Source organism: Lontra canadensis, unplaced genomic scaffold (assembly GCF_010015895.1).
Source record: "Lontra canadensis isolate GAN:19392208 unplaced genomic scaffold, GSC_riverotter_1.0 scaffold13, whole genome shotgun sequence".
NCBI classification, from domain to species: domain Eukaryota; kingdom Metazoa; phylum Chordata; class Mammalia; order Carnivora; family Mustelidae; genus Lontra; species Lontra canadensis.
The window spans coordinates 28,809,060-28,831,028 of record NW_022631007.1 but is presented as its reverse complement, the minus strand read 5'-3'; the positions used below and the strand labels follow the sequence as shown (position 1 = coordinate 28,831,028).

General features: G+C 40.9%; 1 protein-coding gene across 11 annotated transcripts in view; it reads left to right on the top strand.

The window, feature by feature from the left end:
- RBMS1 (RNA binding motif single stranded interacting protein 1) overlaps positions 1-21,969 on the top strand; it is a 207,536-nt gene that overhangs the window by 109,677 nt on the left and 75,890 nt on the right. For 8 of the 11 annotated variants that reach the window (XM_032857935.1, XM_032857932.1, XM_032857934.1 and 5 more), the window contains exon 2: positions 9,591-9,766. In XM_032857935.1, coding sequence (XP_032713826.1) covers positions 9,591-9,766 — 176 coding nt within the window. The remainder of the gene's footprint in view (positions 1-9,590; positions 9,767-21,969) is intronic. The other 3 variants (XM_032857930.1, XM_032857937.1, XM_032857933.1) reach the window with 1 other exon arrangement.

Below are 21,969 nucleotides of genomic sequence, written 5' to 3'. Positions count from 1 at the left end.
GCCTTTGGCCAGGGTTATGATCTCGGGGTTCTGGGATCGAGCCCCACATCGGGCTCTCTGCTCAGCAAGAAGCCTGCTTCCCCCCACCCCCGTCTGCCTCTCTGCCTACTTGTGATCTCTCTCTCTGTCAAATAAATAAATAAAATAATAATAAAAAAAAAAAAACCACGAGACAGCACCTTGTATCAGTGGGAATGACTAGTATCAAAAAGATAAGAAACAACAAGTGTTGGTGAGGATGTGGAGAAAAGGGAACCCTCGTGCACTGTTGGTGGGGATATAACTTGCTACAACCACTGGGGACAACGGTATGGAGGCTTCTCAAAATACTAAAAATAGAACTACCATAGGATCCAGTAATGTTACTTACTTCTGGATATTTACCTGAAGAAAACAAAACTGCTAATTTGACAAGATAGATGCGTGTCTGTGTTTATTGTTCCAATTTTTACAGTAGCCAAGATATGGTAGTGACCTAAGTGTCCATCAATAAATGAATGGAAGAAGATGTGATACACATACACAATGGAATATTAGTTAGCCATAAAAGAGAACAAAACTTTGGCATTTGTGACAGTATCGATGGACTTAGTATTACGCTAAGTGAAATAAGTCAGACAGAGAGACAAATACCATATGATTTCACTTATATGTGGAATCTAAAAAACAAAACAAATGAACAGACAGACAAAAAAACAGAAGGAAGGAGGCTCATAAATACAGAGAACTAAGTGGTAGTTGTCAGAGCAGAGGCAGGTGGGGGATGGGTTGAATAGGTGACGGGGATTTAAGTACAGACTTTCCGTTATAAAATAAATAGATCATGGTGATGACAAATACGGCATAGGGAATATAGCCAATAATACCGTAATAACTCCACTTGTCATGGTGAGCATTGCATAGTGTGTAGAATTGTCAAATCACTGTGTTGTATATCTGAAACTGATACAACATTGTATGTCAACTACACTTCAATAATAAAATTTAAAAATATATATTATCAAAAATAATGTTTTCCCTCCCTAAGGAATATTCTTTCTGGTGTAAGAAAGTTTGGAGCCCATTGCCTTAAGCTCCTCCCTTACTTTCTTGGCCCTACAGTTTTCAGTGAATAAATTACAGCTAATGTCTCCAGTCTGTCTTTATGTTATTTTCTTCTGTCCCTTTTTTAAAGATTTTATTTATTTATTTATTTGAGAGAGAGGGAGAGAGAGCACGAGCAGAGGGAGAGAGAGGAGACGCCCCACTGAGTAGGAAGCCCCATGGGGAGCTCCATCCCAGGACCCCAGGATCATGGCCGGAGCCAAGGCAGACTCTTAACTGACTGAGCCACCCAGGCGCCCCTCTTCATGTCATTTTTTAAAAAACTATTTTTTAGAGCAGTTTTAGGTTTACAGTGAAATTGAGAGGGAGGTACATAGCTTTCCCACATACCCCTGCCCTCACCCCAACATGTCCAGCCTCTCCTGTTATCACTATCACTCACAGAATGGCACATCCCCCCCACCCCAAAGCTGATTGTACATAGACACGTCAAAATGACCCGGAGTGTTCGAAGTTCACCTTATGGTTCATTCTTGGTGTTGTACATACTCTGCGTTTAGACAAGTATATAATGATATGTATCCACTCTTACGGTAGTGTGTAGCATCGTTTCATTAACCAAAAAATCACCTCTGCCTGTTTATCCCTTCTTCCTCCCCCTAGCCCCTGGCTACCAACCACTGGTCTTTTTACTGTCTCCATAGTTTTCCCTTTTCCAGAATCTCATGTAAGTGGGAACCACATAACATACAGCCTTTCAGATTGGCTCCTTTCACTTAGTAATATGCATTTAAGGTTCCTCCATGTCTTTCGTGGATTGGTAACTCACATCTCTCTAGCACTGCATGATATTCCATCGCCTGAATGTATCATAGGTTATTGATTCTTTCAAGGGCATCTTTGTTGCTTCCAAGTTTTGACAGTTATGAATAAGGCTGCTGTATTTGTCTGGTACAGGTTTTCGTGTGGGCCTAAGTTTTCAACTCCTTTAGGTAAATAGCAAAGAGCACAATTGCTAGGTGGTATAATGAGAGTATGTTCTGTCTTGTAAGAAACGCCAGTCTGTCTCCAAAGTGGCTCTACCATTTTGCCAGCAGTGTGCGAGGATTCCTGTTGCTCCATGTGCTTTCCAGCATTTGCTATTGTCAGTGTTCCAGATTTTTGCCATCCTAATAGGTGTACAATCATATCTTTATAGTGTTTTAATTTGCAGTTCCCTGTTGACCTATGATGTGGAGCATCTTTTCATATGCTTGGTATATGAAATTTCCTTGGTAAGGTTTCTGTTAAGGCTTTCAGCCCATTTTTAAATTGGGTTGTTTTCTTATTGTTGAATTTTAAGAGTTCTTTGTATATTTTGGATAATGGCCCTTTATCAGATCTGTCTTTTGCAAACATTTTCTCCCATTCTGTGGCTTGTCTTCTCATTTTCTTGGATTTTTCTTCTGCAGCACAGAAGTTTTTGATTTTAATAAAGTCTACCCTAGCAATTACTTACAGAGTAGGTCTTTGGTATTGTACCTGGAGAGTAATCACTGTACTTGAGGTCATCTGAGTTTTTTCCTGTGTTATTTTCTAGGAGTTTTACAGGTGTGCATTTTAAATTTAGGTCTGTGATTCTCTTTGAATTAATTTTGGAGGAGGGTATAAGGTCTATGTCTAGATTCCCGTTTTTACAAGCCGATGTCCAGTTGTTCCAGCACCGTTTGTTGAAGAGACTGGCCTTGCCCCATTGTATTGCTTTTGTTCCCTTGTCAAAGAGGAGTTGACTATATTTATTGGGTTTTCCTGTTGGTTTTTACCTTTCTCCCCCTTCATAAATACTGTTACAAATACTAGAAGGAACAAATAGCACAAGAACTCTGGTGTGTGCCTTGGCCTGGAGTTCTCAGCAGGCAACTTGGGGCATCTGTGGGATTCTTGGCGGAAACTTTGGAGAGAACCAAACAGTGGAGCTGATTTCCATGCCTGAGCACAAACCAGATCTTTAAAAGAGATTTGGATGACAAGGCATCTACTACTTTTATGGGGCCTTGAAAGAGAATTTGACCTCAGAAATCTCATACTGTGTCTAAGGTATGTTTTCTACTGTGGATTTTCAACACCTGCAACCACTCCGTCCGCCCCAAAAAGCTTTCCTAAGCTGTTTTCATTTCTAAGGACTTTTCCTTGTTGTTTATTTTTACTTCTGCAACATGGTCTCTGTCCATTCATTCAGTCATGTTGTATACAACAGATATTTATCTTATTCAATGTGAGTTTTAAATTTCTTTTATCTGATGCCTAAGAAAATGATGCTTTATTCATGGGCTTAGGTAAAGAGGTTTCTATGTAGAGAATATAGCTTTACATGCAAGGATCAGCTTGATAAGTATCTTGAAGAATCCTAATTGTGAGGTATATTGGAAATTTTTATTCTTGTTTTATTTGAATAGCTAACATAACAACATGGCCCTCTCCTTTGATAAACATAACCCAAGAAAAAATATTGAATAATCTGTTACTCAGTTCCATAGTCTTATTTTCAAAGAAGGGATAGTGGCTCTATGAAAACCGGTTTTGCAAACTAATGAGCCATGTGATTTTAAGCTCTGATATCCTAGCATCCAATGGGACTGATTGATATTTGCCCTTTGGGCCTCTCTCCCACATGATGGATAAGTAAGTGTCTGCATGTGCGAAGGGGCACTGTTGTTCTTCATTAATATATGTGATCTCTTCCATCCTGGCCTACCCGGAAGAGCATCTGCTTCCTGGCCAGTTTCTCATCGCTCACTAATTCACCTCCCACTTCTCAGCTGTGCGTACTTTCCCAGTTCCCTGTGCCAGGAACTTTTATCTTTCATACCTGCTGTTCCTGACCCTCTTTGAGCCATTCAGATGTCTAAAAGAAAACAAAGAAAATATCCTAACTGGTTAAACTGGCCCATTTGGATGATCCCCCTCTCCGTTCAATAATTCCCTTAAATTGTTAAATTCCTTTTACATCTTAAGGCTTCATGGAGAGGAACCAGTGTGTGGAATAAGTGTGGTATGTAGTATCTTTTTTTGTTTTGTTTTGTTTTGTTTTGGGTTTTTTTTTGGTATGTAGTATCTTTACGCAGTACTCAGTTCATGTTAGGTTTGATAATGTAATATTTTCTGGTGAAAGATGACAATGTTCCATAACTTCTGAGCAAATAGAGTGGTTATTTTGTTTCTGGATTAAGGAATGCGTTAAACCTCTCTGTTGTTGGGGCAGGGGTGGTATGGTGGCGGTGGGTGTGTGTGTGTGTGTGTGTGTGTGTGTGTATGCGCGTACATGTACACACCTGCCATGGGGCAAGATGTAGATGGAGATTATGGATTTTGGATCATAACCTTCTTAAACTATAAGGTTGATAGCCTTAAAGAGGACTTGAGGGTGATTAAAAGGCAGATTCTAGGTTTCCCTTCAAAATGTTTTGGAGTCCCCAGGGACGTTGATGACTAAGGGGGAAAGGAGGAGAGCTGCAGCTCTAAGACTGGTTGGAGCCCAGTTCTTGTAGCCTGTTAGTAGGAGGGAGGAAATGAGACCATAGAATTTATAACGTCAGATTTCATTTTTATTCTTTGTCTTTGCTGAAAAGAAATCTACAACAATGCATGATTACTAATATATTTTAGTTCACCAGTGCTTAGTTTTGCCTTTTTTGTGAACGTTTAGACTTGTATTTATATACAAGAGTCTACTTAGTGTGGTGTCGGAGTGGGGGGTGATGTGATGGAGAGGGGAATAGGTCTGCTGCGTGTGTAGTTGCCGCGTGCCTGTTGTTGATCATCCTGTCTGAGTGTAGGAGGCCCGTGGGCCTTCCTGGCGGGATTGAGGCCTCAGGGCCGTCCACACAGGAAGTTCTCCCTGATTGCTGACAAGCACACTTCCTGCTGGTGCCCACACCCACTCCTGCAGGGGGTGCAGAGAGGGTCTGCAAGTATGGCCATTCCATTCAATTGCCACCAACCTTGTTTTTCTATCAATTTCTATCACTTTTGTGCAAATTAAGCCCAGGTACTGTTAATTGTGAAAGCAATTAGCTTGTTTGCCCTGCCCGTGGATAGAGAGCTTGATGGGTAGCTTGCTTACCTGGTCTGAAGTGGTGAAATTAGGCCAGAGAAGGCTGAGGTGGACTGTTAGGCTCTTGTGGGATGGGTCAGCACTCACGTGAGGTCAGCCGGCCACCAAGGTCCTTAATTAGGTTGAATTGGTGTAAATGAGCTACATACTTCATCCAAGGGGACAAGGGATGGGAAAGGGGATAGGGGTCCTTTTCAAACTCCAGGGAAGCTTTAGGGATTTTGAGAGGGGAGATACAAAAAGACAACCAGTGATGAAAATGGAGTTTGGTGAAATATTTTCTGCTGGTAAGCTTTTTTTTTTTTTAATTTTTTTTAATTTTTTAAAGTTTACCTTTTGTGCTCTTGAGTACATAGCTACAAAGTGTTACTGTTTTGAATTGGTCAGTGCTGTGAAGTTGGAGTTAAAGTCTTGTCAGTGTTTACATTTCAGTTGCATTTTAATCTGGGAATAAGAGTTTAAGTCTTCACTGGTTAAATCTAGCTGTTCTAAAATGCTGACTGACTCTGGGGCGCCTGGATGGCTCAGTGGGTTAAAGCCTCTGCCTTTGGCTCAGGTCATGGTCTCAGGGTCCTGGGATCCAGCCCTGCATCAGGCTCTCTGCTCAGCAGGGAGCCTGCTTCCTCATCTCTGCCTGCTTGTGATCTCTGTCTGTCAAATAAATAAATAGAATCTTAAAAAAAAAAGTTTAAAATGCTGACTCTGGTGTTCAGCTGTAATGTGCTGTTGCTTTCAAAAATTTTTTTTGCCTCAGAATTCTTTTTTTAGTAAAAATATAAGGTGGAATTTCAAACTAACCTTTTAAAAGCTGACTTTGTTAAATACACACACAAGCTGACTGTGTGCTCTTTAAATTAAGGGCACCTTTGTCTTTCTAAAAAAAAAAAAAAATATATATATATATATATATATATATATATATAGTCACCAATGGTATTAAGTGTCCCATTTCAGAGAAATCGAATTTAATATTGAGATTGTGGGAAGGATGAGCACAGCTAAATGAAATAATACAAATAACACATTTAGGACATGGATAGTTCAGGCGTACGATGTGGAGTACTGTCTGAGGGCTCTGGCTTTGGTGTCCAACAGACCTGGGTTTGATTCCAGCTCTGTCCTCTTGAATGTGTGACCGTGGCATATTACTGAGCCTCTTTTGAGATTCAGTTTCTTCCTCTGCAGAATGGGAAAACAATGATCTATCTACCTCATTGGATTAGGAAGGATAACGCACGTAACGCACTTAGCCCCGTGGCATATAGTAAACATGGAGTATATGGCAGTAATAATACTCAAATCATTGTGATTATCATTCATCCACTCTGAACATGTAGAAATAAACAGCTTAATTATGTTTGAGTTTTCTTCTTTAAACACGTGTTCATTCTTTTATTAGGAATTAAATTGTTTATTTCAATGAGTTTTACAAACCTAGTGTTTGATCTAAAATTTTCTACAGCAGGAACTAGGCAACCTAGAATAAGCTGTCTTTAGCTAGCTCTGAGAAATAGTTGATGCTTGGATAACATTTTTATTTGAATTTATTCTGTATAGAATTCAGCAGAGGCCAGTCTTCCTCCTCAGGGCACATTCAGCGCCCCTCCTCATTTCCCACCTGGGATTAGAACGTTGGGAGACTTTTTTCCACCATAGGGCAGAATAGAGGGGAAGCAGGGAAAGGCTGTATATGCCCCACACCTACTTCCCAGAGTGAGAAAATATTACTGTAATAAATATAGAGGCCTGTCAAAGATATATTAAATCAGCTATGTAAATTCTGAGATGTAAATCATGGTTCTGCTTTTGCCAAAAATAAATACATAAATAAAAACCTACTCCTTTCATGTCCAAATAATCTCTCAATAAATCATACCCCCAAATGTTTCTTTTAATCCTACAAGTCCACACCTGGCATCCACTTTTTACTCCAGAGAAGAGGTTAGAGAGCTGTGCAAACTTGGAATGCAGTCTTTAAACCATCTGATGGTTCATTTGCTTCACATTGTTGGTCTAATGCTACTTAGAGGAGGGGATGGAGGGGGTCCCCGGCTTCTTTCAGGCTTCTCCAGGGCTTATCCCTGGAGGTGACCCTGTTCCATCCCCCAACAGCTGCACTGAACATATGGGGTCCTACTTTGAGGAACTGTGGTTTGTAGCAAAGACAGGTTCTCTAACATTAATCAAAGATTTATTTAAGAAAAAATTCATCCTTGCCTAGATATAAGTTCTTTGTGTAAATCAAAGGCTTGGGATGGGGGATCAGATGTGTGTGTTACTTTCCAGCACCTCTGTTCTAAGCTGAAGTGACAAATGGGATGCCTGGCTTAATTGCAAGGAGCAGCTAGCACAGTTGGTGTGGAGTGATTCTGGAGAAGGAACACAGGCCTTTGTGTGGTATGGCTGGGGGATCTGAGGGGCTACCTGTGGCGGAGGAAGGAACAATGCTTACTCTTCCTTTTACTTCTAGAAAGCAGAGTCTTTATCCCCTAGAGAAAAACTGGTGATGAGACCAAAGGATATGAGTTCAAAAGCTTATTAAGGGCATAACTCAAATAGATTTGATAGGATATGATCTCAGCTAAGTTTTTTCTTGGATTAAGCAATACGGTTATTCCCAGTTCAGTTCAGTCTTCATTTATACATTGATTATTGTTAACTCTTTTTGCTACTCTCCTTCTAAGAGAGAATCACTTGAGATAAAGTGATGTTTGGGCTCAGTAAGCTTAGCAAGGATCATGGGCGGTGAGAAGAATAAAATACGTAGTAGGGGCCCCTCTGTGGCTCAGTAGGTTGAACGGTCTGCTCTTGGGTCTCAGCTCAGGTCTTGATCTCAGGGTTATGAGTTCAAGCCGCACACTGGGCCCTTCAGAGGATCTGTATTTCTGTTCTGTGGTAGAGATCATATGGCCTGTGAACAGTGCTACATTAAATAAAAAATACATAGTACAGAAAAGAAGTAATGGTTACGCATGTAGATTAGTGAGGATCCCAGTGTAGTCGGGGATCCTGTGGAGCTGGGATGGTCGCGGCAGAGCCTGGGCACAGAGTCAGGTCTCCACAGTGAGTAGCTGAGCTTGCTGGCGATGTAGGCAGGGTTACATTTATTGTAAGGAGTCTTCTGCTTTTTGAACTTTCCAGAGTGGAATTGAACTGCCCCTTAAATGTGTCTAAGAGTTTTATTTGTGGTTGTTAAAATCAAGCTGTTAGGCTTGCAAAAATTTTTTTTAATGTTAAGGGACAAATTTTATACTCTCATATTTTCAAACTGTTACTTAATATAAGTGAAGTCCTTAGGTTAGTGTATTTATTATTTAGATGCGAGGTGAAAAAGATTTCTCTCCCGGTATGAAACTGCTGAGCATTTGCTTTGAGAGCAGTTCAGGGTGTACTCACTTCCATCTCAGACCGAACCATTTAACTTCCTCAAAAGTCATGTGTGTGGCGAAGGGCACAGGACTGTGGTTTCTTTCGATCGGTTAACAGGGAATTATCTGGTGTGAGTACAATTTCAGACATTCTTCCTAGGTGGCTGCTGACGGTGAAACCACACAGAGCCCTAGGTTCAAGCTTTAGAAAAGTTATGTTCCTTGCTGCAAGGCCCGGGAAGCTCTCCAACTCCCACACTATTCTCACAGGGGTTAAATTTCACAAGGTTGGCCAGCGCAAAAGGCAGCAAGCCTGTGAATCTTATCCAGAAGTCTCAATGGAGCCATGGGCCAGACTTAGAACGAGGTGAAGTCTGCCTTATTTGAGCATTGTGATGGAACTCAAACTTTGTTACACTCGAAGAGTAATCTTCTTTCCTTCCTCAGGAGTCTCAATAAAATTATCAGCAACTTTCAATCAAATGTTATTCAGAATTTGAAAACCTTTTCAAAAGTCTAGTGATTTCTAAATGACTGTATCGTAAAATGATATTATCACCTAACTTCATGCAAGTTAATTTTGAGTCTCAGTAGATGTGTTCCTTAAAAGGTGTGAATACGTTAATCTCACATAAATTAGCCCGATTTAAGGTTGCATGGAGAGAATACTTTACTGAATAAAATCCCATTATTAATTGCATGTTGAAGGAGAGGGCTTTTTCTGTAGAATGAGCAAGTCTTTTTTTTTTTTTTTAAGATTTTATTTATTTGACAGAGAGAGTGACAGCAAGAGAGGGAGTACAAGCAAGTCGAGTGGGAGTGGGGGAAGCAGGCTTCCCGCCGAGCAGGGAGTCAGCCCTACACGGGGCTCCATCCGGGGACTCCGGGATCACAGCCTGAGCTGAAGAAAGTCACTCAACCGACTGAGCCACCCAGGCGCCCTTTTAGGTTTAAATGAAAATGTGTCTATGAAAGTCGCTGAGGGGGATCTGTGTTTCTGTTCTGTGGTGGAGGTCATACGGTCTGTGAATGGTGCCACGCTTCTTGCAGCTGGTGTTCTAATGCTCCCCGTCTTTGTCTCTCAGCAGTCTCTGGTCCCAGCCCACCCCATGGCCCCTCCCAGCCCCAGCACCACCAGCAGTAATAACAACAGCAGCAGCAGTAGCAACTCAGGATGGGACCAGCTGAGCAAAACGAACCTCTATATCCGAGGGCTGCCTCCCAACACCACAGACCAGGACCTGGTGAAGCTGTGTCAGCCGTAAGTAGCTATTCTCCTTGGTTGTTTTCAGTCAACATATAGTTCTTTTATCCTCTGTCGTAGTCTAAAGGGATATCAGTTGTCGTACAACAGGCAGTTAGTGCAAGTGTGAACTCTCATTGCCGACAGGATGAGGATGACGGTCCACGTTTTCAGTCCTCGGACCCAGCATTAGCATCAACAGAATGCTTGTATGACAAAATAAATATGGGAACATCTTGGCAGAATTTGACTGTATTGGCATAGAAGAGGTAAAACGAGAATTTTTGCAGAACTTAACGGCTGGATCCTTTTTAGGACTGCTCATTTTTTTTTTCTGTGGTAGTGCCTCTGGGGGCCAGTCTGTCCCATAATAAGAGAAACTTTGGCTGTTACCATTTGTCTGAAAGGTAGTTACCATCCGACTGAATCTCAGACGTGTGTAAGCCTCTTAATGTTAGCCGGGAAGTAATATTGTCTTCACTAGCGCCAACAGCTTTGTGGTCTGGTTTGTTAACCCCCCTCTGTTGGGGAATTCTAATTTCCAAAATTCCTCTTTCTTTTCTCACCTCCACCCTCTCTGAGTCTTGTGAAGAAGTGTGTGCATGTGCATAAGGTTCCAAAGTAAATATGCATTATATGCTAATGTTGTTGAAGAACGGGCTATAAATATGTTACTTGGCAAATGACGTTAACTCACCAAGTAAAAAAGCACTAATGTAAATCAAGGCGCCAGAAGCACTAACTGTACATGGCAGGGACCATTGTGTAAAGATTAATCACTCTGAGCCCTAAAGGCCTCCACATCTAACAACAGCTTTTATGCATCCAAAGACAGTAATGGCCCCTACAAAAAAAAAAAAAAAGTTTTACATAACCGTGGAAGAAGATGTCCACTCAAGAATGTTTCCTAGTCCCTGAAAAATATTCCCCTTTGCCAACATCTGATGAATGGCATCTCCTTTCTGTTGTCCTGGGTAAAAATACAGATTTGTTACTTATATTTTAGGAAAAAGAATGTTTGAGAACTTGGGCGGTATTTCCAAATTGGAACTAAAAGGAACATCTGGCCTTCCATAAGGAGGTGGCGGTGGTTTTCCTTTGTTTTGTTTGTAGAGGGAAGGGTGGGGTGGTGGGTGGTGTTCTTTAGGGTCCGGAGAGTTCTTCTAAGGCCGCTGCTCTTAGCACTCTCCCTGTGCCTTTCCTGGGTTCCCCTTTTGATCAGCCTTCTCAGACTTTTTTTTTTTTTTTTAAGATTTTTTAATTTATTTATTTGACAGATGGAGATCACAAGTAGGCAGAGAAGCAGGCAGAGAGAGAGGAGGAAGCAGGCTCCCCGCTGAGCAGAGAGCCCGATGTAGGGCTCGATCCCAGGACTCTGGGATCATGACCTGAGCCGAAGGCAGAGGCTTTAACCCACTGAGCCACCCAGGTGCCCCAGCCTTCTCAGACTTTGACCGAAGCCCTTTGCCATCAGGCAGTCGGGTGCTAGGGACTATAGCTGAAAGCAAGTCTAGCCCTCGGGGTTTGTCATGCATGACCAGAGGCAGAGGGAACTGGGCCAGCCGTGCCCTGCCCTCTTGCAGCTGTTCAAGACCACAAATAGGCCTTCTGCTATCTTGTCTGCTGCTGGTCTTGACTGGTGTCTTCTTATGCCTTTGCAGCATAATTACAGGTAGATAGAACGCCATAAAGTCTAAGGAGCTAAAAATAAAACTGTAGGACACAAAAGAGTGAAGCTAACCCTCAAGTTCTTGAGGTGTAAGAGAAAGGAGAGAGGATTTCAAAAGACAAAGAGTTCCTCAGCTGGTTTTGAAGCATGTAAGGTGAGTTTGAACATCAAGGAGAACAGAGTTCAGTAACCATAAAATAATAAGAGTAATGCCATGTTCCAGGTTTAGTAAATGTGTACTTGAAAAGTGAAACTGATAATTTTCATTATTGAGTGAAATCATATTCCAAAGGAAGTCGAAGAGCATTTCATCACTTTTCCTAGAAAATTTACCGCTTTTTTGGTTCTCAGTCTCTTGAACGTATGTGGATTATCTTACTATGTCTCCGTGTGTTGCTGTTATCAATAGCAGCGATAAACGTTTGGCACTATCACTTTCCCAGTATCGGCAAAACCCCGGGTTTGATAACTCTGAAGGTGGTGCTCCTGATCTGCGTTATGTAGAGAGGGGACCGCAGCCATATCTGTTGAAAGCTTCATTCCATTTACCACAGAGCCTCTAGTAAGGACCAGTTTTGACTTGCTGGAATTCTGTGTCTTAGAATATAGAGAGAGGGAGAGGAAAAAAGGGCATTCCTGTTCTGGGCTTAATTGTTTCCAATAAAGACTACTAGTTGGTGATATGTACGTGACTCATCCTATGGGAAAAATGACTCATCCTACAGCCTAAAAAACCCAGTGGACATAATTAGAGATTTTTTAGAAAAATCGGTATCAAAACTGCTCAGAAAAGATAGGTGTAAATTCAGAAATCTGAAAAAGAAAAAAAATGTTTTTGAATTACAAATTTAGCGCTATAATTTCAAATCGACCCAGTGGGATGAATGGCAGGAGGAGCAACAATGGAAACAGATAACTTGGGTACCCCCCACCCTGGGGGGGTCTTGGTTATTTCAGAGGCTTGTCCAAAAGAAAGATGGGAAAAGATTCCTAAGAATGTTCGTAGTAGTGACCTACTTCCATACAAACAGTGCATGAGTCTAAGGCAAGAATGATAAAAGGGTTGTGAAAACTGGAGAGGAAAGCAAAAAATATTTTTAAAAAGCTATGTTTGGAGTTGAATATTCACATGCTGTGTTAGAAGAAATGGTGGTGAGTGAGAAAGCATCCTCACCCCAAGTCAGATAGAGACTCCTGACCCTGGAAGTACAGATCACCGTGGTTAAGGTCCCAGGACAAGGCTCCGGTTGGAGGGACCAGTTGCGTTCCTGGCTACCCACAGAGTCTAGGCTGGTCAAGAACCAGGTGGAGATGGGATAGTGGCCGCAATGGTAAGCTGATAGGGGTTGAAAGTAGATGCATTCTCTAGGAGGATTTAATGAGAGAAGCGGACGAGCTCTGGGAAACTTCTAAACTGTGGTGGGTGTGTGTAGGAAATGAGGTTGGAGCCTCATGACTGTTGGAGGCTGCTGTACCTTGGCTTCTGTTTCTGAGGAGTTTCCTGCTCAGAAAGTCCATCAGCACAGTTACTAGCAAGTTTAGGGAATGGAATGATCTGGGTAACAGGAAGGATTGATCTATTACCCCAGGACCTCAGACAGTTTGAATTTTCTCCCTTCTCTAATCTCCAGCCAAACAGATGACTTTGCTTGACTTTGGTACCATTTTATTTCTCTCTTTCAAACTTCTCAGGTAAATTTGCTGGACAGATGAGCCGAGGGCTCTTGTTGTTTCCACTTCCTTTGCCACCTTAACCCTTGGCATTTTGCCTTCAAGTTCTCACCTGAAACTGCGCTGGCATCTTCCATCCATCTTACCTTATTTGGTCCTTAACGTTGATGATAATGTTTCTGACGTGTTATGCGAAAGTGGGACATACAGCAGTCTTTTCTCTGGCTCTTTCCTACTCTTACCCATTCTCCTCAACTCTTTGCTCTTTGGATTCCAGTACTGGGCTCCTTCTTCTATAGCCTCATTTTCCTGTAAGACTCTTCTCTACTGTCCCCCATTTTCTACACATTTCCTAGTCTCCTTTTATCACCTCAAATTCAACATTGCCACCTTCCTCTCCAAAAGATGGTGTTTCTAAATTTAACTCTCACCTCACCTTGAAGCTTTGGAGCAGTGGTTGAGTATTTCCTGTCACCCTCTTAGTCCCCAAGTCCTGCAGATTCTGTGGCCTTTCTTCTTCCTTCTCACTGCCAGAAGAATTGGATGTTTTCTCCATTCCTCCCCACATTGTGAGAAGTGAGAACGATTTGCTCCCGCAGCTGCCTCACCCAGGCGCCTCCCCATTTCCCTCTCGATTCTTCAAGGCCAGTGCCAAGGCCAAACTCATCCTGCCTCCTCCATGCTTGGACCACACTAAATTCTCCTAGTTTCCTTTTCTGTGTCACCACCTCACAGTCAGCATCTTATTTTCATACAGTTCTGCTCTCCAGGTGCTTGTTCCACTGTCCCATGGTGTGTCTGTGATGGTATATAATGCTGGCAGTGCATCATCTTTTTTGTTTTAAGGCTATTTCTTTAAGTGAACTCTGCAGCCAATGTGGGACTCGAACTCATGATGCTGAGATCCAGAGTCCCATGCTTTACCGACTGAGCCAGCCAGGCGCCACCATGTTTCGTTTTCATAGATTTCTTACCTACTTTATGAGATCACGGTGGTCAGCATGGTAAATGTTTGGTACCCTAGACTTACCAACCACGGTGGTAGTTAAGGCTCCTTGTGTACTAATTCTCAGGAGCCTGTGAAATGGGTCAAAGAAGGTTTAAATCATGAAGTTGTGATTAGGATTAAATCAAGTTATTTGAGGAATGGAGCTGGTCTGCTGCCTAGAACACAGTCGTCATTGAACAAATATTAGTCTCCTTTGTGCCCGTGTCTTTGCTTCTCAAAACCCTAACTACTACAGTAAACTTAAATTATATGTAATCCTACATTTAAAACTATGGGAAGGGTGGGGGGACCAGATTCTGATTCTGAAAGCTGGGACAGCCAGGGAAGTGGGTTATGTTAACATAGCTACATAACTGTCCACCGTCTTCTTGAGGCTTTTTTCTTGCACTTGGAAAAGACTGGTTTTAGCTTCATGATTTATTTTTTTTGTCATAATAATGACTATAGCATGTAAGTTTTCCATTGTGTCCAAATTGTCCTTTCTGAAGATTTAAAAGCAATATCTGTATGTAAGGTTTGGTTCATCGTTTTTCCTGGTTTGCAGTAGGAGCAGATTATGTGTCTCTGTTGGCTATGGCGAAGTAGCTTAGAGGTTACTATGGTATTGAAATCTCATGGAAAAGTCTAGATTACTCCATTTATCAACAACTTATTTTGAAGCAGAGAGAGTCTATTGATATTAAAACAAAAGAAGGTGTTTCTGCTCCTCCTACCTTCTATATCCTTTCTCTCATTCCCAAACCAATCGTGGTCAACCATTTTTTGTTCTTTCATTCAAATAGATATCTAATTCATTTCAAAGCGCAATAAAACATGATTTCAGTGTAAATGTGAAATTAAATCTAGCTTAACAGTATTTTAGCCTGGTACTAATTAAAAGGAAATGTTTTTTGAATGTCATTCATTTCCCTGGTTGTAATACCCAATACATTTCATTTCCTGTCTTTTGTTTTCTGTTTTCTGCAAGTCTGCCTTATTCTTTTGAATATAATACAACTCTTTAAAAAAGGCAGAACAGAAAAACAATATGGTCAGCAGAGGTAGACTTAAACAACCAAACCTAATCAGTGCAGTGTTCTGTGAGAAGTCAGAGGAAGACTTTGTTAACCTTGACTCCAAGGCACTGGGGTCACTCTCAGTAGGAGAGGGCATCTCGACTTTGAAGGGCAGGGACGATTTCTCGCAGGGTGAAAATAATAGTGTCCTCCAGGCCTCAGAAAGTGCCCATGTGGTGGGACAGTGCTTGGCTGTTTAAGAAAGCGCACCGAACAGTTCTTGGTGGATAGCTGTCATTCAGCAATTATTAATTAGGAAGGCTTCTGGTGACCAGAGTGAAGAATGTGGTTATGGGGCAAAATGGGGCTGGAGGTAGAGGTTGGAGGCATAGCATTAGCACCTTGCATAATAAGCTGAAATGTTCAGAGTTTTTTCTTCAGTTGCAGAGGAGTTAGCGCTTATAGTGGAAGAGAAGCATAATCCAATGTTTGTTTGTTTTTCTTCCTCTTTCAGAATGATAATTTTACCCCAAGTAGGAAGATTGGGTTGGAGGAGACTCTCATAGGTGAGAGGAGATGGAGCCCTGAGCTAGGACAGTGATAGGAAGTAGGAAGAGGAGAAGGTGCTGGGGCTGCACGAGGGTGTTTTGGAGATAGAACATCGGGACTTGAGCATGATTAAAAATGACTGTAAGGTTTTAGCTCTAAATAAAGGGAAAACTTGAGTTGCATTAACTGAGAGAGAAAGCACAGGAAAAGAAATTAGGGCAACTATCAGGAAAATGGATAATTTGAAATGATTATATTCTTTCTCTATATATCTTTATTTATCTCTCTAACTCTAAAATTTCTTTTAGAAATCTATTTGCCGGAAGTTGTTTTTCCTCAGGTGTCGGGGTGGATCAGTTGATTAAGTGATTGCCTTTGGCACTCAGGTCATGATCCGGGAGTCCCAGGATGGAGTCCTGTATCAGGCTCCCCACTCAGTGGTGAGTCCGCTTCTACTCTGACCCTCCCCTCTCTTGTGCTCTCTTATCTTCTCTCTCAAATAAATAATAATAATATAAAAAATAAAATCTTAAAAGTTGTTTTTCCTCTACAAATGAAATAAAATGATCATCCCTGTAATCCAAAATGATTAGACTACTTTCAGCAAGATAAAAGGTTCTAGTAAGATGAATATTAAAAACGTTTACCCAATTATGAGGTTACCTTCAGTGTTTACTCTGAAAGTAACAGTGAGCCTGCTTGATCCAATATCCTGAAATCCTAGGTAAATCTTTGCAATTTATGGAAATTATATAACATGAGAAGGATAAAAGTTCAAAACAGTGATACTGTGGTGAAGAAAAATCATTCCACCCAAGAGAGAACTGGTTCTAACTTCCATATTGAAGAGAAATTGTAGAGCTAGGTGATCCAAGGTCATTCACGTATTTCCAGATGACTCAGTCCCAGAAGTCTGAACATACCCTGAGATATTGCATTTTTTAAGAAAAGAAACACACATACACACACACACACACACACACACACACACTCTCTTTCTCTCTCCATGAATTCTATACCGTGTATTCAGATAGCTATACAGACATGAAAGACACAAACCAAAGGTTTTATTGCCTACATGAGGCATCATTCCAAAGTCAGGAGTATGAGTTTTACTGACCTGACGCTCTTGGTGTAGGGTTAAATTAGAAGCTGATACAAGGAAGTGATCTCTCCTTAAGTTATAATTCACTCTTCAAGCGTTGTTTTCCAGGCAAGTTGTAGTCGTGTCTTACTGATGGTGTTGGTGGTTGATTGTGTTTTATTTTACTCAGACACACCAAATAATGAAAGACCGACAGACCATTTTTTTCTTTGGCATTGACTATCTCAGATAATTGAACCGTGTACATGTTGAGCTCTGTTGTATTCCAAACCCATCTGAAATTTTAGGTTTTTTAAAAATTGTATTTTATAAGACTACTGAAAACTGTATCTAGCAAATTTTCATCTCTTAGATTCCTTTGAAAGTCAGGGAAAGAGAAAGTTAAGTCGACAGAAACAGAGTGCAGAAAGATAGTTGTTCTCTCACTAAGTGTGTCTCTTAAAAAATGGTACTTTTCTTTGTTGACTGATGTACTTAAAAAAAAATCTTCTCAATAAGTGAAATTGAGTTATAATGAGTTTTATAGAGTTAATCATGGAAAATTCATGCCACTTTTGTTTTTATTACTATTTATAGCTTCTTGCCCATGTACAGATACCATTTATCTTATGAATAACAGGATTTCTTTTAATAAAGTTTTAAATGTTTTTGTTCCATAAAGCAGCTAATTTTTAGCTTCTTGAGAGTTCTTTCTTGATCTAGAAGATTCTTAAAATACTAATATGAATAGTTTCTGGGACTTGTTTTTTTTCCTGTTATTGCTAGTGTAGTAGGATATCACATAATAAATAACTCACTGGGGGTTTAGGCAAAGGAACTTGGGCATTTTGGTGAAAAGTGTGGTCTAAGATGTGAAGTTTTCAGACTTTGTCTCTTTCATTTAAAAAGGCAGCCTAATCTTCTGAGTACAAATATTGTATTACTAATTGTAATTAAGTCTCTCTTAATGGACAACATTCCAGTAAAGTTCTATACTCAAAGATCAAAACATGATGTATTGGAGACTAAGCCAGAATTCATATTTGTGATTTTTTTCTGAAAACAAGTCAAGGGGCGCCTGGGTAGCTCAGTGGGTTAAAGCCTCTGCCTTCAGCTCAGGTCATGATCTCAGGGTCCTGGGATCGAGCCCCGCATGGGGCTCTCTGCTCAGCGGGGAGCCTGCTTCTCTCTCTCTCTCTCTCTCTCTACCTGCTTCTCTGCCTGCTTGTGATCTCTGTCAAATAAATAAATAAAATCTTTAAAAAAAAAGAGTCAAAACATTTGTGGATTTTAAGACCAACAGTATATTTAACTTCATCTTTTTCTTACTCATTCATCTCTTGACTGTGCCATAAAGAACCATTTTCTTGTTCATGTTGTTTCATTTCCATTCATGGTAAGAATGAATTCTGGCCTGTACGGTAGATCTTTGACATGCCAAGATACAGTCTAAAGACTTTGGAAATCCCAGAATTTCAGAAAAGTAATTTTAGCATTTAGAAAAAAAAAAAAAAAAAAAAGCCACACAAATACTCCTTTCCAGTAGAGAACCATCTCTTTCTTAGACCTCTCTCAGCTCTTCCTTCACTTTGATCATCTGAACTACCAGTTGGTTTTTATTAAATGGTGGACTGTTTTCAAAAATTAACCCAATACTTAAACCCTCCTTGAGAGTTACTGCTATACAATTAAAACAAAAACCTTCTTGAAATACTGACTGTAGGTGATGGGCTGCATGACTCACTTCCCTCTGCCTAATCCCTCCACAAGTCAAATATATATTGCAGCCAAATTAAAACTAATTATAGTTAAGAGATTTCCAGTGTCTTTGTCATAAGTATATGAAACTGCAGATATTAATTATTGCCAATATTTGATATTTTGAAATTTCAGTGATGTCTGTTGTCTGATTTATCCTCAGTGTAAAATTGGCTGGTAAGCATGCATATTTAGAAATTTAACCCATCCTCCTTATTGTGAGTTGGCATTTTTCTTTAGGATTCCTTTTTGTTATTCTTGTATGTGATTAGAGCCATTCTCCCCCGTCTCGCCCAAATACTGCACAAGCTTTTGGCACACCAGTGTTCATACTAGCTTTAGCAGGATCTCATTGGAGGCCAGCACTGAAGGTAATGGCCATATCCACAAGAATTTTTAAAAGAGCAACCACTCTTTCTCTCTGTGAGCAGTTGGAATTTACTTTATGCTCATTCCATTTTCCTTAAGAGGAGCCTTAGATTTCTGTAGCAATGGCTGGGGCTATTTAACCCTTATATGAGAGTAAAGGTCGTGTCATCAGGAATAAAAGCCTTTAAAATCTTGATTTGGCCTTTGTGCTTGGTTAGACTTAGAATTTCTTTATTGGGTGATCACGTACCTTAGAAATTTGCAGTCTCTTTCTTCACCTTTCCTCATCTTCATTTCAAAATGAATGCATGTGAGAGAAAAAACCTGTATAATGTGTAAATACCCGTGTAGTGCCAGCAGCTAAGCTTTGTCACATGTTTACTGTGTGCCAATATCTCTGTCAATTTATTATTTAATTCCAAGAACAACTTTCTGAGCCATGGTATTATCCTTGTTTTAAAGATGAAGTGGAGAGAGGGTTCTTTCTCTGATGACTCAGGAAAATACAGCTGATAATGGTGGGGCTGGGACTTGTACTCGGACGGTCTGACTCCAGAGACCATCCCCTGAACCCCTGTGTGTTCTCCCTCCTAAGTACACCCCAAATGCCAGCTCACCACCTCCATCCTCCCCTTGCCAGCATCCATGCTCCTCTGTTGACCACAAGATACAAGAAGACTCATTTCTCCAGAACCCTAGAGGAGACACACAGCTGTGATAGTCACGGTAAGATTTTGTTAGAAAAATCAGCTTTCCTTAAGTGCGCTTAAATAGCCAATAGGATCAAATTTCAGAGTAAAGGCAGGAGGACAGAGGAGGAACTCGTTTCTCTCGACATCTAACCAAGTAATCTGTTTCCATGTAGCTGGCTCTATGAAACTCAACTCCTGGTTAGCTGAAGCATGTACAGCGCCCCCAGATCACACAGCACACAGAGGGGACCTAATGTGGCATCTGCTTGGTGCCTGGGGTTAGTGCCTCTACGGAAAGAAACATCTTGCAGGGATCACTGTCTGACAAAATCAGACAGCACTGCTTTAGATAATAATGGACTCAAAAGAGCATTATAGTTTGCTATTAGCATAAATAAGGTCAAGCCCCTTTTGAGGAGAAATTGAACAGAAGTGAGTGGGGAAATTCCATTCTTTATTAAGTACCCTGCCTTTGATCGGGCTAGATGTTGCCCCAGACACATTTCTGGCTCCCAAGGAGGTTCTTGTCTTACATAGAAAATAAACGTCACACATCACATAGGCCAGAATGTGATGGGTCATAGGAGAGTGCAGAAGATGCTACAGAAGTTACAAAATGGGGAGTAATTGCATGTGATTGAGGGGCATCAGGAAAAGCTTGGCCTTTGACTAAGTCTTCAGAGTGGGATGAGTAGCTTCAGCTCCCTGTAAAGCCAGGACTAGTCTGGCCACCTGCCGTTTTCACTAAGACCATACCATGAGGGATTTTAATGCCAGAGGAAGGCTTGTACTACACTGGGAGTAGGACAGTAGATGATGCTTACTGCCTCGGGGTTTGCCCTTGATGGAATGGGAAGAAGGGAGTGGGTCCAAGGACGAAGATGATTCAAACATGAGTGTAAGATTTTGAGTCTAGGAAACCAAGAATTTGATACCATTACAGATGAAGGGGATCAGGAGGAAGAGCTTATTTTTCTTCTTGCCTGGAAATTCTCATCCACTCAGGAAACTTTTCAAATTGAGTACCTATTTGCTTTATGAGTTGGTGTGCTGATTAAATGGAAAAAGTGCATCAGTTCCAGACTAGGGAATCTTCAGTGTAGGAGAGAGACTAGTGATTACCCATGTTTATTCACCAGTGGAATCGTGTATATTAGAAACTTGCAGTCAATACAGTCCTCATGGTCAACAATAATATCTATATATTCCTCCAACATGTAATTATCTTCTTAAATTTTTATAGTTCAGTATTTGGGGCTTAAAACTTTTTAAAGGTTGCTTTTTGTTTGATAAAGTGCTTTGCAACTCCCTTGATAGGATCACGTGGTTTCATATTGGGAGACTTTTAAGAAGAGATTTTGTAACAGAGATGTGGGACGGAGTGGGAGGAGAGGAGGATGAGTTTCCCTAAATGGAGATCTAGAATTAGTGAGGAAGTACACTCATAACACAGACAAACCTGACCAAGTTCATGGCTTTCCCCGGGGATGTGGGCTCTTTCTTCCTTGTTGACTTGGCTGTCCCAGGTTTAAGCTTGTGCACATTGTCTGTGGGGCCAGGGTCACTTGTCTTCTTTATTCTTCTCTTTGTCCCATGGCTTTTTCCTGCCTCCTGCCTCTGTTAAGTGTCAAATGTCAAGAGGGAACCTTTATGAAAAACCAGCCTTTTTTGAATATCCACGCTTACATGCATAGTTTGAGAGTTTCAGCTTTGCAAAGGCCGGTTTCTGACAGCATCAGGCCTGTTTCTTTAACGATGAAACAAAGATGCAGTCGTTTGTGATCCTAGAAACAAATTAGGCTGCCAGCCCGTTTGGACAGGAGCACAGATCCTTTCCAGGTTTTTTCCGAAATGTTGCATTGTCACCCTTAAATCTAAGCCATGAATTATGAAAATATTATTGTTATTCCCTCTTTATAGGCATAGCTTTTGCTCCAGTACTTACTCTACTTAAATGGCCCTGTGTAGTCGTTTTACTTAGCTGGCTAGATAACATTTCATTTCTTCAATTTTTCCTACTGTCCCTTTATTCACTATCTTTTTTTGTTTGATACCATGCAGTTAGCTGATAAAAAGCCATTTAATTTTGATTCAGGTTTTTGAGACAAAAGAATTTGAGCATTTATTTAATTAAAAAGTTTATTGTATTTTTTTTTCCCCTCTCCAGTCTGAATCACAGAATTTTACATCTCTTCTAGTCAAATGGCTGTTGACGAGGAGTGCTCACCAGAATTAAAAATTGCATGGCGGTCTGGGCCCTTCGGTTTCTGAGTCAGAAGATTCGGAGAGCCAGCTACGGAGAGTGGTGGTGTTGACATAGAGTTGTACTAACGAGCACAGTCCGTGGAGCCTTTCATCTGGCTCTGCCACTTCCTGAGGCAAATTTCTCAACCTCTTTGTGCTATAGTTTCCTCACCTGTAGGAT